This window comes from Rhincodon typus, chromosome 18 (assembly GCF_021869965.1).
Source record: "Rhincodon typus isolate 14 chromosome 18, sRhiTyp1.1, whole genome shotgun sequence".
NCBI lineage: Eukaryota > Metazoa > Chordata > Chondrichthyes > Orectolobiformes > Rhincodontidae > Rhincodon > Rhincodon typus.
In genome coordinates, this window is record NC_063349.1 from 49,296,833 (window position 1) to 49,314,273 (window position 17,441).

General features: G+C 40.6%; 1 protein-coding gene across 1 annotated transcript in view; it reads left to right on the plus strand.

Annotated features, from left to right (window-relative positions):
* Window positions 1-17,441, plus strand: part of ppm1h (protein phosphatase, Mg2+/Mn2+ dependent, 1H) — a 77,768-nt gene that overhangs the window by 29,619 nt on the left and 30,708 nt on the right. Inside the window, exons 3-4 of the mRNA XM_048608038.1 lie at window positions 2,556-2,897; window positions 15,778-15,890. Coding sequence (XP_048463995.1) covers window positions 2,556-2,897; window positions 15,778-15,890 — 455 coding nt within the window. The remainder of the gene's footprint in view (window positions 1-2,555; window positions 2,898-15,777; window positions 15,891-17,441) is intronic.

The following is a 17,441-nucleotide window of genomic DNA, read 5'->3' on the forward strand; positions in this document are numbered from 1 at the left end:
GAGACTATGGGTCTGAGGGGGACTTCCGGTTTGTGCACTTTAGGGAGGCCATAGAATCGGGGTGTGTTGTTTCCTTCGGGTTTCATTCTTAAGAAGCTTTGTTGATCTGTCCTGTTTGTTTAAGTCTTTGTAGCATGTATAGGATTTTGTTGCCTAGTTGTGGTGTCGGGTCAGTTTGTACTGGCCGGTATGTGTTCTCGTTGGCTAGCAGTGCTTGTGCTTTGGAGATGTAGACCTTTTTATTCATTATCACTGTCATGTGCCCTTTGTCTGTAGGTAGTATAGTGATGTTCTTGTCCTTCTTTAATCTGTCCAGGGCTTGTCTTTCCCGTGTGTTGAGGGTGTTGAGTTCCCTCTTTCTGGTTAGTGTCAGGACTACTGTCTGTCTTATAGTTTGTTGTGTTTCTTCATTGATATTGTTGGTCTTGAGTGTGACTTCCAGTGTAGCTAGAAACACAAACGAAGAAACACAACAAACTATAAGACATGGGACAAACAGGAAGGAAACTAACAACAAGAGTACATGAACACCAACTGGCTACAAAAAGACACAACCAAAATTCACTCATCTCAATCCACATGGACAAGGAGAACCACGACTTCGACTGGGACAACACCAAGATCCTGGGACAGGCTAGGCAGAGACAAGCACGAGAATTCCTGGAAGCAGGGCACTCCACGAAGCAGGCTATTAATAAACACATTGAACTCGACCCCATATACATTCCACTACGGAGGAAACCCGGAAGCGAGGCAATCCATCGCAACGGTCCCCAGAGTTTAAAAACCAGGTGGGAAAACACAGCGATGCTTCATCGGAGGCTGCACTGGGCATGTTACCAAGCACGGTAACGAAACGTCTGCGAAACAACAAACCAGCTCGGCGAGCCAACCAACCTCAACACCCACAACCCGAGCTACAAATCTACTCCAAAACCTTACTTCCCACTTGCCTGGATGGGTGAAGCTCCAACAATACTCAAGAAAATCAACACCTCCAGGACAAAGAAGTCTGCTTGATTGGTAGAACATCCCTTCACCATCTTTCACTCCCTCCACCTTAGACACTCAGCAACAGTGTGTACCATCTGCAAGATGCACTGCAGAAATTCACTAAGGCTCCTTAAACAACACCTTCCAAACCCATAACCAATACCACTTAGAAGGACAAGGACAGCGAATACACGAGAACACCACCTGCTGCAAACGTCTCACTATTCTGACTTGGAAATATACCACTGACCCTTCAGTATTGCTGGGTCAAAATTTAGGATCTCTCTTCCTAATGGCATTGTTGGTCTTCGTAAACCAAATGGACTGTAGACTTCAAGAAGGCAGCTCATCATCACCTTTGCAAGGTCAACTAGGATGGGTAATAAATCCATGGGACAACTTGGGACAGGCAATAAATTATGGCCGAGTCAGTGCCCACATCCCATGAGTGAATAATTTAAAACAAAAGTTCAATTTCCAGAGAATCATAGAATCCCTACAGTGTGGAAGTAGGTCATTTGGCCAATTGAGTTCCAAAGAAGATCCCACCCAGACCTATCTCCTCTACCCTATCCCTGTAACCCTGCATTTCGTATGGCTAATGCACCCAGTGTGCACATCCCTGGACACTACAGGCAATTGGCATGGCCAATCCACGTAATGCCCACATCTTTGGACTGTGGGAGGAAGCTGGAGTAGCCAGAGGAAACCCATGAAGACCCGGGGAGAATGTGCAAACTCCACACAGACAGTCGCCCGAGGGTGGAATCGAAACCAGGTCCCTGGTGCGATGAGGCAGTAGTGGTGTACACTTTGCCACCGTTCTGCCCAAAAGTTTTACTAGGATGATAGAATAAACTGGTTAAAGCTGTAGGGAAAGATGTAGCAATTAACAGGAATGGGATAGCCTAGTGATTTTGTACACTGGAGTAACTCTTAGCCTCCTAAGCAAGATCCTTACAAGATCTCTGCTTTCTTTAAATTCTGACTTCTTGAATATCTCCCACATCCTTTGGCTAAATGCATGGCTTTCAATGGTGGGACAGTTAGTCCCTAAGCTGTGAAATTCCCTTTCCGTACCCCTCTCTCGTCTCCTTTCAGCAAGCCTTTGGTCATCTGTCTTAAGTGGCTCAATGTCAAAATTTTTTCTTATATTCGCGCAGTGTCTTGGGATATTTATTATGTTAAAGCCACCATATATTATTGTGAATAAGAAGGGAACTTATACTTTTGAATTAATCTATAGTTTGTACAGGGCCAAATTCTTAAACAATCAGTCACACACTCCACTCACATTATTGTGTAGCTCAAGAAGTGAATAAGTACACGAACGGATAAAGATGACAGGGGCTATGGGGAAAGAACAGGGGAATGGGTTCAAAAAGACCTAAAGAGATAGCATGGGCATGATGAGTCAAATGGAGTTTTTGTTTTTGTTAATTTTATCTTAAATGGAGAACTTTTTACCATGAGACCATTTCAGAAATTGAAACGCTTGTTAAGCAGCACGGACTGTTGTTTGAAACACTGAAGTTGGGTATCTTGACTTTTTTTAAATGTAGGAATCCGAGGAGATTACGTTTAACTACTGGGCACTGTTTGATGGACATGCAGGAGCTGGCGCTGCAGTGGTAGCCTCCAAGCTCCTCCACCACAAGATAGCGGAGCATCTTCAAGAGGTGGCTGGAATCCTAAGAAACTCAGCAGTGCTTCCCCCAACCTGCCTCAATGATGAACCGGAAGTGGTGAGCACGACAAGGACGTTAACCAGAGCTGCCTCTCTGCGAGGCTCGATGGGCACTCCAGGGTCACCGAGTAGCCCTCCGACACGGTTCTTCATTGAGAAGAAAATTCCACATGAGAGTTTGGTTATTGGAGCAATAGAGAATGCCTTTAAAGAAATGGTAAGTGTTTTTGAGGCAGCCATTTGAAATAGGCTTTAATGACCTCACAAAAGAGAAACTGCCACTGTTGGTTTCTGTTGGCTGTTACAAAACTTGTGGGGAATTTTAACGTTCTTTGTGTCTTTAGTTTTGGGTTTAATTTATTTTCTCTCTTAACCAAAAAATTCCAGCAACTATCATCTGAAAGTAAAACTTGTTTGTTGCACCTTCAGGATGTCCCACGTAGCTAATGGAAGTACCTTTTTGTGTGCAGTTGCTGTTATAATGTAGGTAATCAATTTATATACATCTAAGTCCCATAAACAGCTATATGATAAGTGGCCAGATTACTATTGAATGGATTAAGAAAAGGCACTGCTTCATTGCTGGGTATTTACTGTAAACCCCAAGTAGTAAGAAGGGAATAGAGGAAATAATTTGCAGCAAATGGCAAAGAAATATGAAGAGAAAGGAACTTTAATAGTTGGGGACTGTTAATTAATGAATAGTGAGGATGAGGAGTTCCTGATGTTGTCTGAAGGATAATTTTTTAATTAGTTTGTTTCAAGCCCAATGAGGAAGGTATATGTAGTTCAGGGATAAAAATAAAACAGTTGGAGTTTGTTTCAGTGGGAAATGTATTGATAATGGTGATCACAAAATAATAAGGTTTAAGGTTGTTCTGGAAAGAGACAAAAATGAATAAATTCAAAATGATGAGTTCTAATCGAGAAAGTCAGACAAAGCTGGTTCTCCTGAACTGACAATCAAAGGTCATTGAATTTAAAATAATTTGGTAAAGAAGTAAATGCACAAACATTTTAATGAAGGACTGATGGAAGTAGATTCCATATAAAATTTCAAAGAGGCAGTTAAACATGAAATTGAAAATGACAAATTTTCAGGCTGACCAGGAACAAGCTGGGGTATAAAATTAAATTTGCCATCAAAGAGTCCAGCACAGGAACACGCCCTTTGGCCTACCAAGCCTAAGTCGAGTCATGACGCCTATCTAAACTAAGAACCTTCTGCCTCTATGCAGTCCGTATCCCTCTATTTCCTGCCTATTCATATATCTGTCAAGAAGACTCTTTAAACATTGCTATTGTATCTGCTTTCATCTTTTACCTTTAAAACTATGCCCCCTAGTAATTGATATTTCTATCCTGGGGAAAAAGACTCCCTCTATCCATTCTATCCATGTCTCTCGTAATTTTGTAAACCTCTATCAGGTCTGGCCTTCAAGTGAAACCAAACCGAGTTCATCCAATCTCTCATCATAGCTAATATCGTTGAAACCAGGCAATATCCTGGTTAACCGTTTCTGTATCCTCCGTAAAGCCATTACATCCTTCTGGTAATGTGGCAACCAGAACTATACGCAATATTCCAAATGTGGCCGAACTAAATTTCGATACAACTTTCAAAGAGCCAACACTGACACAATTGGTCAAGAGGTCCCCAACTGTGACACAATCAACTTCTTGTGATATTAGTTGAGACAGGAATATTGGTCTCCATTCATATTTGAAAAAGGAGGATGGAGTATTTCATGCCCACCTGAAATGCATTTAATATCTCATCTGAAACACAGCACTTCTAAAACTACAACACACCCTGAGTATGCCATTGAACTGTTAGCCTGGCTAAATGGAAGGGAATAACATTTAAAAGAAAATCAATCAATATTATATATTATTAAAGAGAATTATTAGGAAAGTGTGCTTCTAATGCTGAACTCTTCTGATTTTACTCTGTCTATGTAGTCACTCTTGCCATAGTTACTGTAGCTATGTTAAGTTAGTTGTTGCAAACATTAGGCTGCATGTACAAAACTGTAGCAGTGGAACTGAGGACCAATTTTCAGTGATATTGTAGTGAAATTTGTTGTTTAAGGTAATGGTTCTGAAGGGGTTAATGTTCATGTTACATTGTCTCTGCCTATTCCACTGACGTTACGCAAGTATGTGGGTGGAGACCATTAGTTCTATATTAACTCTCAAAGGAAGCAGATGTATCTGTACCAGCTCATAGTAATTACGTGTGACCAAATGTAGTTGTGCTTTATTGCCTTCACGCAATAGACCATGTTATCTTAGAGCAGTGACCATTTGTAGAAATAAAACCAGAAAGTGCTAGAGAAACTTAACATGTCTGGGCAGCATCTGTAGAAAGAAAAGAGTTAACGTTACAAATCTGATATAACTCTTCTTTAAAAGTGAAAGTAGCTAGAAAAAGATGATTTTAAATGTTGACGGAGAGGAAAAGTGGGGGTGGGAAGGGGTTGCGCAGTACAACAGATGGTGAAGCTGTCCATGGTAAAAGTCAAAGAGAGTGCTGATGGTAGTGAAGGAGAGATATAGATACACAATGGGTATTAATGTAGGTGTTAATAGAAAAATAATAGGTCAGCTCTTCTGAGAGGAAATCCATGCAAAGAAGATACTGAGGATGGGGGGAGGGGTGTAATCAGGCTGGAGGTCAGAGATCATGCTGCAAAATTGTTAAACTTAATGTTGAGTCATAGAGATATACAGCATGGAAACATACCCTTCAGCCCAACTTGTCCATGGCAACCAGACATCCCAAATAAACCTAGTCCCATTTGCCAGTATTTGGCCCATAGTGCTCTAAACCTTTCCTATTCATATACCCATCTAGATGCCTTTTAAATGTTGTAATTGTACCAGCCTCCTCCACTTCCTCTGGTAGCTCATTTCCTCAGCGTGAAAATGTTCCCCCTTAGATCCCCTTTAAATCTTTCCCTCTCACCTTAAACCTATGCCCTTTAGTTTTGGACTCCCCTGGGAAAAGACCTTGCGCATTTACCCTATCCATGCCCCTCATGATTTCATAAGCCCCTATAAAGTCACCCTCAGTCTCCAACACTCCAGGAAAAATAGCCCCAGCCTATTCAGCCTCTCCCTATAGCTCCAACCTTGGGAACATCCTTGTAAATCTTTCCTAAACGCTTTTTCAAGCATCACAACATCCTTCCTGTAGCAAGGAGACTAGAATTGCATGCAGTGTTACAATAGTGGCCTAACCAATGTCCAGTCACAACATGACCTCCCAACTCCTTTACACAATGCACTGACCAATAAAGGCAAGCGTACCAAACGCCACCTTCACCTTCCTGTCTACCTGTGACTCCACTTTCAAGGAACAATGAACCTGCATTCCAATGTCTCTTTTGTTCAGCAACACTCTCCAGGACCTTACCATTATGTGTATAAGTCCTGCCCTGATTTGCCTTTCCAAAATGCAGCAGCTCACGTTTATCTAAATTAAACTCCATTTGCTACTCCTCGGCCCATTGCCCATCTGATAAAGATCCTGTTGTACTCTGAGGTAACCTCCTTTGCTGTCCACTACACCTCCAATTTGGTGTCATCTGCAAACTTAGTAACCATACCCCCATGTTCACATCCAAATCATTTATATATGTGACAAAAAGTAATGGACCCAGCACCGATCCTAGTGGCGCACCTCCAGTCTAAAAAGCAACCCTCCATCACCACCCTCTGTCTTCTACCTTTTGAGCCAGTTCTGTATCCAAATAGCTAGTTCTCCCTCTATTCCATGTGATCTGACCTTACTCACCAGTCTATCATGAGGAATCTGTTGAACACCTTTTCTGAAGTCCATACAGATCATGTCCTCCACTCTGCCCTCATCAATCCTCTTCGTTACTTTTTCAAAAAACTCAAGTTAATGAGACACGATTTTGCACACACAAAGCCATGTTGACTATCCCTAATCAGTCTTTGCTTTTCCAAAAACATGTCCCTCAGGATTCCCTCCAACAACTTGCCCACCACGGATGTCAGGCTCACAGTCTATAGTTCCCTGGCTTTTCCTTACCACCTTTCTTAAATAGTGGCACCACTTAGCCAACCTCCAGTCTTCTGGCACCTCACCTGTGGCTATCGATGATACAAATATCTCAGCAATGGGCCCAGCAATCACTTCCCTAGCTTCCCACAGAGTTCCAAGGTAACCTGATCAGGTCCCGGCAAGTGATCCACCTTTTATGCATTTTAAGCATTCTTAGACATCCAGCACCACCCCGGTAATATGGGCATTTTTCAAGGTGTCATTATTTATTTCCCCACATTTTCTATCTTCCATATTCTTCTCCACAGTAAACACTTATGCAAAATATTCGTTTAGTATCTTCCTTATCTCCTATAGTTCCACACATAGGAGGCCTTGCTGATCTTTAAGGGGCCCAATCCCCCCTAGTTACCCTTTTGTCTTTAAGGTATTTGTAGAATCCCTTTGGATTCTCCTTAATACTATTTGCTATGTCATGTCCCCTTTTTGCCCTCCTGATTTCCCTCTTAAGTATACTCCTACTGCCTTTATACTCTTCTAGGGATTCACTCGATCTCTGCTGTCTATGCCTGACATTTGCTTCCTTCTTATTCTTGATCAGAGCCTTAATTTCTCTAGTCATCCAGCATTCCCTACACCTGCCAGCCTTGCCTTTCACCCTAACAGGAACATACTGTTGTGGACTCTCGTTTATCTCATTTTTGAAGGCTTCCCATTTTCTATCCCTTTACCTGCGAACATCTGTGCCCAATCAACTTTTGAAAGTTCTTGCCTAATACTATAAAAATTGGTCTTCGTCCAATTTTGAACTTCAACTTTTAGATCTGGTCTATCCTTTTCCACCACTATTTTAAAACAAATAGAATTATGGTCGCTGACTCCAAAGTTCTCCTCCACTGATACCTCAGTCACTGCCTTCTTTCCCAAGAGTAGGTCAAGTTTTACACCTTCTCTAGTAGGTACATCCACATACTGCATAAGAAAATTCTCTTGTACACATTTAACAAATTCCTCTCCATTCAAGCCCTTAACACTCTGGCAGTCCCAGTCCATGTTTGGAAAGTTAAAATCCGCTACGATGACCACTGTATTATTCTCACAGACAACTGAGATCTCCTTACAAATTTGTTTCTCAAATTCCTGCTGACTATTGGGGTGGGGGCTGGAGTCTATAGTACAATCCCAATAAGGTGATCACCCCTTTCTTATTTCTCAGTTCCACCCAAACAACCTTCCTGGACGTATTCCCAGGAATATCCTCCCTAAGTACAGCCGTAATGTTATCCCTAATCAAAAATGCCACTCCCCCTCATCTCTTGCTCCCCTTTCTGTCCTTCCTATGGCATCTATGCCCTGGAACATTAAGTTGCCAGTCCTATCCATCCCTGAGCCACATCTCTGTAATTGCCCTCTGTAAACCCCTGACCCGACCCCCAACATTACTAGATTAAATCCTCCTGAGCAGCTTGAGCAAATCTCCTCGCCTGTATATTAGTCCTCTTCCAATTCAGGTACAATTCATCCTTCTTGTACAGGTCACTTCTATCCCAGAAGAGATTCCAATGATCCAAAAATGTGAATCCTTCTCCCCTGCACCAGTTCCTCAGCAATGCTTTCATCTGCTCTATCCTCCTATTCGTGGCACTGGAAGTAATTCAGAAATTACTGCCCTTGAGGACCTACATTTCAAATCCCTGCCTAGCTTGCTATATTCTCTTCTCAGAATCTTTTCCTTTTCTTTTCCTATGTCGTTAGTTCCAATGTGTACAATGACCTCCTGCAGGTCCCGCTCCCCTGTGAGAATATTCTGTATCCTTTCCAAGATGTCCTTGATCCTGGCTCCAGGGAAGCAACACACCATTCTGATGTCTCGCTGTTGGCTGCAGAAATGTCTGACTAGAGAATCCCCTATCACAATCAATCATTTGTAGCCTGGCGTACCCCTTGTTACATTAGAGCCAGTCTCAGTACCAGAAACCTGGTTGTCAGTGCTTCATTTCCCTGAGAGTCCATCACCCCCTACATTTTCCAAAACAGCATACTTGTTTGAGATGGGATAGCCACAGGAGACTGCACTGCCTGCCTTCCTCCACTACCTTTCCTGGAGGTCACCCATCTATCTACCTGACTCTATCTTCGGTTTATCTTCCTTCCTGCAACTACCATCCATCACACCCGCTGACTCTTGTAAATTCCTCATTGCCTGTAACTGCCACTCCATGCGATCCCATAGGATTTGCAACCAAACACACTTTCTGCAAACATAATCATCAGTAACAGGGGAATTCTCCCTAATCTCCACATCCAACAGGAAGACACATCACTCTACTCTCCAGGCTGGCTTAGTACCTATGTTTTCATATTTTTAAAGTTTTTTCAAGAGACAGATCTCAATAAAAAACATATAATCAAAAAAGAACCCACTCCACCTGTTTTTGTAAATCTACAATAATGAGTAAGGTTACATTTTAAAACTAGCCACTTAACTGCTCCCCTGCTATGAGCTCCACAACACAGGTTTTGCGCCAAGGTCAGCCGTGAATTTTGCTATTTGTTTATTTTTCTTAGAACTAACTTAGTTTCAAGTATCTCTTGACATCTAAATAGCAAAGGCAGCAGCTGGGTCAAGCACAGTGTAGGTCTCTTTCTCCGTTTGAATCACTTCCCATTTGGTGACTGCTTTTGTCTCCCTTCTTCCTATTTAAGGTGCCGTTGTTTTGATCTTTACTCCCCAACGTTCCAAAACAATGCAACAGCTTATAAAACAGTAATTACTGCTCTTAGAATTCGAGGAAATCAGCTCCAACACTGAAAATACCTCAAAGGAGCGGCTCTTACAGCCACAGTTTTTTCCCGTCCTGCATCTTGGATTGCCCAGAAGCATAATCCTGAAGGCTGTAAAGTGCCTAAGCAAAAAATGACGTACGATATCTCCAGCTTACTTCAAGTTTCACTGGAGCAGTCTGGTTAGCATCTATAGTAGCATCTCCTTTACCAACAACCACTAGATCAGACCAAGACAAAGAAGGATTGATGATAGCGAACGATCTCAAAATACCTTTTATCCACTGCCACTTGTGGAGACAGCCAGTACGACACAGTGCCAGGAGTGATCAACTGGAAATATACTACAGAAACACCCCCACCCCCGTTTCCCATTCATTAGGAGCTGCAAATATTTTTCTAAGTTTTCACTGTTCTTATCTTCTGCCCATTGCTAACATGCACCAACTCTGAAGGCCACCTAGAAAATTGATGGATCATTCAAAAGAATACAAAATGCTGGAATTTTTAGCACTTCTTCTTGACCTGTTTATATCATTGCAGCATGTTTGGATTATACTTCAGATTTCCAGAGTCTGCAGTGCTTTGTCTTTTCGTTAAAAAATATAACCTGGGTTTAAAGCCAGATCATCAGAGAGTTGAATGCAATTTAATTTTGTTCCAACTTGAGTTGACGTTTCTCAAAGGATCCATTTTCAGCAGACCCTTCTCAAACACATCCTGTTGCTCCAAGCATTGCTTCACAGTGACATTAAAGCTTGCTGCCATCCCTTGTGATTTTGCAGGTAATAAATTAGTCATTATCAATTGGAGCCCAAAAAGATGCATCTCCCATTCTACTCCAATACTATTATGTGGCAAGATGAGGAGAATTGATTTCTACCTGAGGCAGTCCTTTATATTCATAGGATTAGCATAACATAAAATCTTTCCCTCCTTAAGAATTCAAATTATACACATTTTAAATTGCCCACTTGATTGTGCATTGACCTGGATAGCCTCTAGTGTCCTTGAATGTGGTGAATTTATTTCTCAGTGCACTCAAAGTGAGCGCCTTCTTCTGCCTTTTGCATCTCTTGAATCGAGAACCCTATGATCCAACAACACAACATTCAGCTGCTCCAGTCACCTTCACTATTCAATAAGATCATGAATAATCTGAGTATGGCTTCAACTCCTCTTTTTGTGTCTACCTGCCAATAACCTGCGATTCCCTTGTCGATCAAAAATCTGTCTTAAATCAGCCTTGAATATAGTCGCTGATTTGGCCCCACTGCTCTTTGGAAATACAAATTCCACAAACTAAGGACTGTCTGACAGAATAAATTCCTACTTCTTTTAATCATCATCTTCTGCCACTGAAAGGGTGACAGAGCAGGTATCCTGCTCGCCCAACTAACCTTCAATAAGCAAATCCTAAATTTCAGTTGTCAAATTTAAATTGTGACAATTTAAATATTGTCACAACACAAAAGCAGAGCCTTTCAGTAATTGCCCAATCACTATGAGAACACCAGCATATTCGTGGGCTAAAGTGATAGGGTTGAGGATGAGGACAAGAAATAATTCTGCTGTAATTAAAGGTGAGCTTCTAAATGCCCTTGCCCATCTCGTATCAGTTTCTTTAGTCACGAGTGACCTGCTGAAAATGATGAGCTCATTTCACCTTGGGCACATTTAATTAATGACTGTAACAACATGCAATAATGTCAAAGCTTGGAATAAAAAGGAATTGAGAATAAGATGGTCTGAGAAAGATCAAAGTTTGATTCTAACTGAAGAGGGGTATCTAGATACAGGGGTTGGGGCGTGGTTTGTGGAGTTGAATAATGAAAAGTGGGAAATCTGCCAAGATAGCAGTCAGCAATATATAGACATAAGTATGCAATGCCTTGGAATCCTCTCTAAAGCAACACAGGGCTTAATGACCTTACTGTGAGTTATTGTTTTGTTGTTTTGTCCCAGACTGAAGCTTGGTTTGTGAGTGGCGATACCTCGCCTCTCCTTTCAACCTTCTCACTTGGCCATACCTTCCACCACTTAGCCAAAGTGGTGCTGTGATCCTTACCAAATTTTATCATACTGTTCTGAATAGGAACTGAATGTGCAAGTCTTTCCCATTCAGTACATAGTCTGTTCATCTGCAAGCACAGCTCTGCATCTTGTGACAGCACGTGGAAAATGGATCCTCACAATCCCAAACTAAACCTTCAGAAAAACTTTGAGGTTTCTTAATTCATTCACAGGATGTGAGTATCACTGACTAAATCAGCATTTAGCATCCATTCCTAATTGCCCAGAGACAGTTAAGAGTCAACCACGTTGCTGTAGGTCTGGAGTCACTTGAGGGATAGTCGAGGTAAAGAAAGTTTACTTCCCTAAGGGACATTAGTGAACCAGATGGGTTTTTCCAACAATTGCAAACAGATTTATGGTCATCATTAGAGTATTATTTTCACATTTTTATTGAATTCCCATTCCACCATATGTCTTGGCAGGCCCTGAAACTACCTGGATCTCTGGATTAATAGTTTAGCAATAATGCAAGTAGGCCATTACCTCCCTTAACGAGATTGGTGCTATAAATGCAGAGTGCTGACCCCCTCACATGTGGACATAGGCTGGCCCCCTTCATGGATTAAACTCCAGGCTATGAATGAATAGCTCCATTGGAGAACTTCATGTAGCTCGAAAGGAGATACTAGTGAATATTTTCTACTTTAACAGGAAATCCAGCTTCCATATTACAATAATTTTATGTTAGCAATACTGGCTGGGTCAGTATTTATTGCCTATCCCTAGTTGCCCTCCAGAAGGTGGTGGTGGTGGTGAGCTACTTTCTGAAACCTGTGTATACCACGAGCTGTAGGTAGACCAGCAATGCTGTTAGGGAGGATTTTCACCCAGTAACCTTGCAGGAACGGTGATGTTTCCAAGTCAGGATGGTGAGTGGCTTAGTGGGGAACTTGCAGGTGGTGTTGTTCCCATGTATGTGCTGCTGCTGCCCTTCTAGATGGAAGTGTTCATGTGTTTGGAAGTTGCTATCTATAAGGGGCCTCAGTGAATTTCTGTAGGGCATCTTGTAAATGGTACTGCTAATACTGAGTGTCAGTGGTAGAGTGTCTGGATGGGGTGCCAATCAATCAGGCTGCTTTGTCCTGATATCCAGGAGAGATTCAATGGATCTATAGAAATTAAACATCATGTTTATAATTTTCAATTCCCTCTATACTCTCCCTCTTCCTATTGTCTGTAGCTTCCTCCAACTCAACAACTCTAATCTGCATGGTTTTGAAAACCGCATGCAGGCTGTGTAAAAGTGGACACTTACAAAGCAAGTGTTACAATACAAAAAAGGGTAGGGAATGGCCTAATAGTAGTCTTGCTGGACTAATTATGCAGTGGTCCCAGTCAGAGGGTACAACCTTTTGATATTTCCAACATTCCACCTCTTCTGGGTTCCCCTGATCTTCTCCACTATTGGCCGCTTTTCAGCTGCCTTAGATCTATGCTGTGGAATACCCTCACCTAATCTTCTCCATTTATCCAGCTGTCTCTTACCTTTCTAAAATGCCTTCTAAGCCCACTAATTTGACCCAAACCTTTGATTTTTGTCTCCACGAATGGTTCGATATTATATTCTTTCTGATAGTGCTGCCATCAAGTTGCTTTGGAACATTTAGTTGACTAAAGTCACCGCATTTTTCGTACACGATAATCAAATATGAATGACGTGAAAGAAAATTGGAAAGCAAAATGATTAGGAAGGTTAGAAGGGAAGCATAAAGGAAGCCTGGGAATGAACAGGAAGTTGTGGGTTTTTTAAAAAAAGAGAAGCGAAAGGAACTAAAACCGGAAAATGCTGGAGACGTTCATCCGGCCTATCACCCTCAGTGGAAAGAGAAGCAGAGTTAATATTTTTAGTCTTGTGTAGTGGTTCTTCAAAAATGAAGCCTTCTCTGAATATAAGATTCTTAGATGAAGGAACAGAGATCTAGAACAACTGCTGAAATGTGAATCTTTAAAGGTGGGAATGCAGATAGAGAAGGTCATATTTTAAATAAAAAGTCAAGCAGTGATCTTGGACTTCATACAAAATGAATTGACATTGAATGAGCACAGAATATTGGTTGGACCATACAAGGAGAATTGAATGCAGTGTGACACACTCTTATAGCATGATGCGCAAAAGGTACGGCTACAATGCATATCAGAATAGACAGTTATACTTATGAAGATTGGCTTTGCATAAAATGATATTGTTCCAGTAAAACAAAGAAGCAGACTAAAGAGGAATTGAGTCATGTTTTTCAAGAGCATAAAAGGTTCTGGGAGAATGTCATATGCAAGAATAGTTTAATTAGTTAATTTGGTGCCCACTGTCACATTTGCAGAAGTTCTCTTGAGGACTTGTACCATTCACTGGAAATTGTGAGAAAATTCAGGAAGTGGAATACAGGGCTGCAAGTGTCTATTGAGGTCAGAAGATAAATAAAAAGCAGTTCAAAGGAAATTGGACAATTATTTTCAAAAGAATATGAAAGGAGGCAGCGGAAGAGAGGAGGAGAACCAAGATTAATAAAGTTCAAGTTGAAGAAGTGGCATTGAAATGGGCCTGATGGACAAATGGTCTCCTCCTACAGTATTATTTCATGTGAAATCGGAAAGGAACAAAAATTCCATTTGCAAGAAGCCTTGTTTGTTGTGGACACAGCATGACCATGCTCTCCAAAAATCGCCGCTATTCAATGCAATTCCTTGTATGTGAAGCATTTTTAAGAGATTTCGGAGAGATGGTGTCACGTCAATGGAAGTCTTTTTCTTTTTGCATGGCCAAATGGCAGAAACATTGATCAGATAAAATGTTCCCATTCTTCAAAGCCGTTGAGTGTTAGAAAGAGACATTGGTACACAACACTGTCACCTAAGCATTTGGAGATTCTGCTATTGCAGTTTATCTACCAGCAGTTTTCAACAGAAAAAAATTCTTGCAACACAGAATCACTGAAGGAGATCACAAATAATTTGCAATGAAGTTAATGAGATGTCTAAAATTATATGCACTGCTAAGGATTGCTGCAATCAAATCAATGACCTTTCATGTTTTGTGTGATTGCAGTTACTTAACTGCAATTTGATACTTCTTGCCCTTAACACTAAAATCAGAGTCAGATCTGTAACTTGACCCAATTTCCTTAACTTTTTATCGTATAATTAAACATTAGTGTATTAGTTAGTCCCATAATTTGGCAATACTAAATCTACTGATGTGAGATTTCAGTTCATTCAATACGTGATGGTAAACGCTGCACACCCTGTTTTATGTCAAATTTTTAAAGCCCCTTTATCAAGGGATAAGGATGATTGAAGGAAAGTAAATGGAGTTATAGTGCAGATCAGCCATGATCTAATTAAACATAAGAAATAGTAACAGGAGTAGACCATTTGGCCCACAAGTCTGCTTTGCTGTGCAAATTGACTATGGCTGACCTGCTGCCTGGATCGCATTCTGGACCACTCTCCATATCCCTGATTTTTTTGAGAAATCAAAAATACTATTGATCTCAGTCATTAAGATACTCAATGATGGAACATCCACAACATTCTACATGAAAAAAAAATGTCCTCATCCCAGCTCAAAGTGTTCAACCTTTTATTTGGAGATTGTGTCCATGTTCTAGATTTCCCAGAAAGGGGGAACAACTTCAGTGTCTACCCTATCAAGCACCTTCTTGACATTGTATCTTTCAAAAATATCACCTTTCCATCTTCTAAAATTTTAGCAAGTGTAAATGTAATTATTGCATGTAAATCTGGGCATTGCATTTTAAAAGGGTTGCAGAGGGTGATTAAGTGGAACATGCAAGAGGAGTAAGCCACTCAACCCATGAATTAAATCACCTCACATCTGAGTTTTAACTCTATCTTTCCATTTTGTTTAACTAAGTTAACTTCGGTAAAGAAAAATCGAAGCATCTCAGTTTTGAAATTTTTCATTCATCGTTTCCCAGAACATTAAGCTGTCTTTTCCCTTGGGAGACTCCTGAGGCATGTATATTATCATTTTCTATATTTCTATTTGCAATAATTGAATTTCAATTTTTTCAGTGATTTGAGGCTGTACCTTGGAAAGAAAAATTGTGAATCATGACCATTTCTCTTTATCATTCAAAGTTTGTGAAAAGTTGAAGCATAGGCAAGTGAAGCCTAAGAGCTTGCCACAAGTGGCTCCTGAATAACAGTGTGTTCTCCTTTGTCTCCTTGATGCTGCCATCTGCAGGACATGCAAATTGAACGAGAGAGAACCATGTACAATATCTCAGGTGGCTGCACTTCCTTGGTCGTGGTGTTTCTGATGGGCAAGTTCTATGTAGCAAATGCTGGGGATAGCAGGTAGGACCAACTTTAAAAGCATTATCTCTTGGCCCATTAACAGTAACTGCGAATAGTGGTTTCATAGTGAAGACCATGTTAATGCTACCTTTACTCTCAAAAAGTGCTTTCCCATCTAGGCTCATTTTATGCATGTAGTTTTAACCTGACCACTTGTCAGGAAGCTGGCAGGATTTCATGCTGTGCTGGCAAAAATGGGAACAATGTTGACCAGGTTATATAAAAGAAAAGTTCAACCACGGTCTTTCCATCTGATGAGACAGGTTAAAGTTACCCCCTTAAAATTGGACAGCTGGCATTCTGCAACAGTGTTTTCTCTTCTCCTGGCAACTAGCAAAGGTAAGGAAAACAATGATATCAATGAAACCAATAAAAAGTGGAGATTATTTTTAAAACTGAACTCTAAACCCTCAAGTAAAAACCAAAATGATATTTCATACAGAATATTTAATGATGTTTTAATTACCCACTTTCAAATTTGCTGGTGCATTGCTGTTGTAAACTGTGTAATTGAGAATTACAATTGCCTTCTGAAGTGTATATCACTTTTCTTTTCTTCAGCTTTTATTTATCAGACTGGATTTATAGAAGTGTGCAGATATTGGGTATAATTGAGATATTGTTCTAGCGTAAGGCGAATGATAACAATTTGGCAGCACACTTCATGACTCTCCTGATATTTTTGTTTTCATTTCCATTAAAGTCAACGGGAGAGATGAGGTAAAACAGGGCTTTTGACTTGCTAGTATCCAACTGATCTTTCCCAGAAAGTCAACATTACCCCCACTGAGTGCAGAAGTTCAATAAATCTCATTAATCTGTTGCCTAGATGAATTCCATTGAAATGACAACTTCTGATTTCAATATATGTTTCAGTAATAAAATGTGATTATTTAGACAGGAAGGGTTTGTAAAAAGCACCTTTGCGCTCCATAATGAGGTCTTTATAATTGCTTTCACTGAGAGTACCTCAATGTATATTGTATTGTGCTGACCTCCACTCCCTTTCCCTTCATATTTAATGGTAAATTAATATTATGCATTCATAAATTATTTGCTTAAGGAATGGCTCATACTGGAGAGTTTTTGAGCAGGTTGCATTCCAGAGACAGCAGATTATAAAAAATCAATTCAGTGACTGTCAAGGAAGGTCTTGCCATGTGAACCCTTGGAATGCAGTTTGGATGTTAAATCATTCAAAAACTGATGAGTAATACTAATAGTGTGGTCGTATTTAATTGCTTCATTTACAGACTGCTTGGAGGTCCGATGAATTGATCAGCGAAATCTTTCTGGCAATACTTAGAATCCATTTTAAACTCTCCTATCTTTTAAGAATTTTTGAAATAGAAATGTAGAGTTTGAATGTGATACCATTGGAAAACTGAAGCAGTGTTAGGTAGACAATTAAGTGACTTGCAGTTTATCTATAAACTGTTAAGAACCATTTATTCGAGACTTCCAGGCCCAACAATTTACAATAGAATGTATTAATGGATGAGAAACAAACCAAAGAGAATTCAGAGATAGTAGGAACTGCAGATGCTGGTG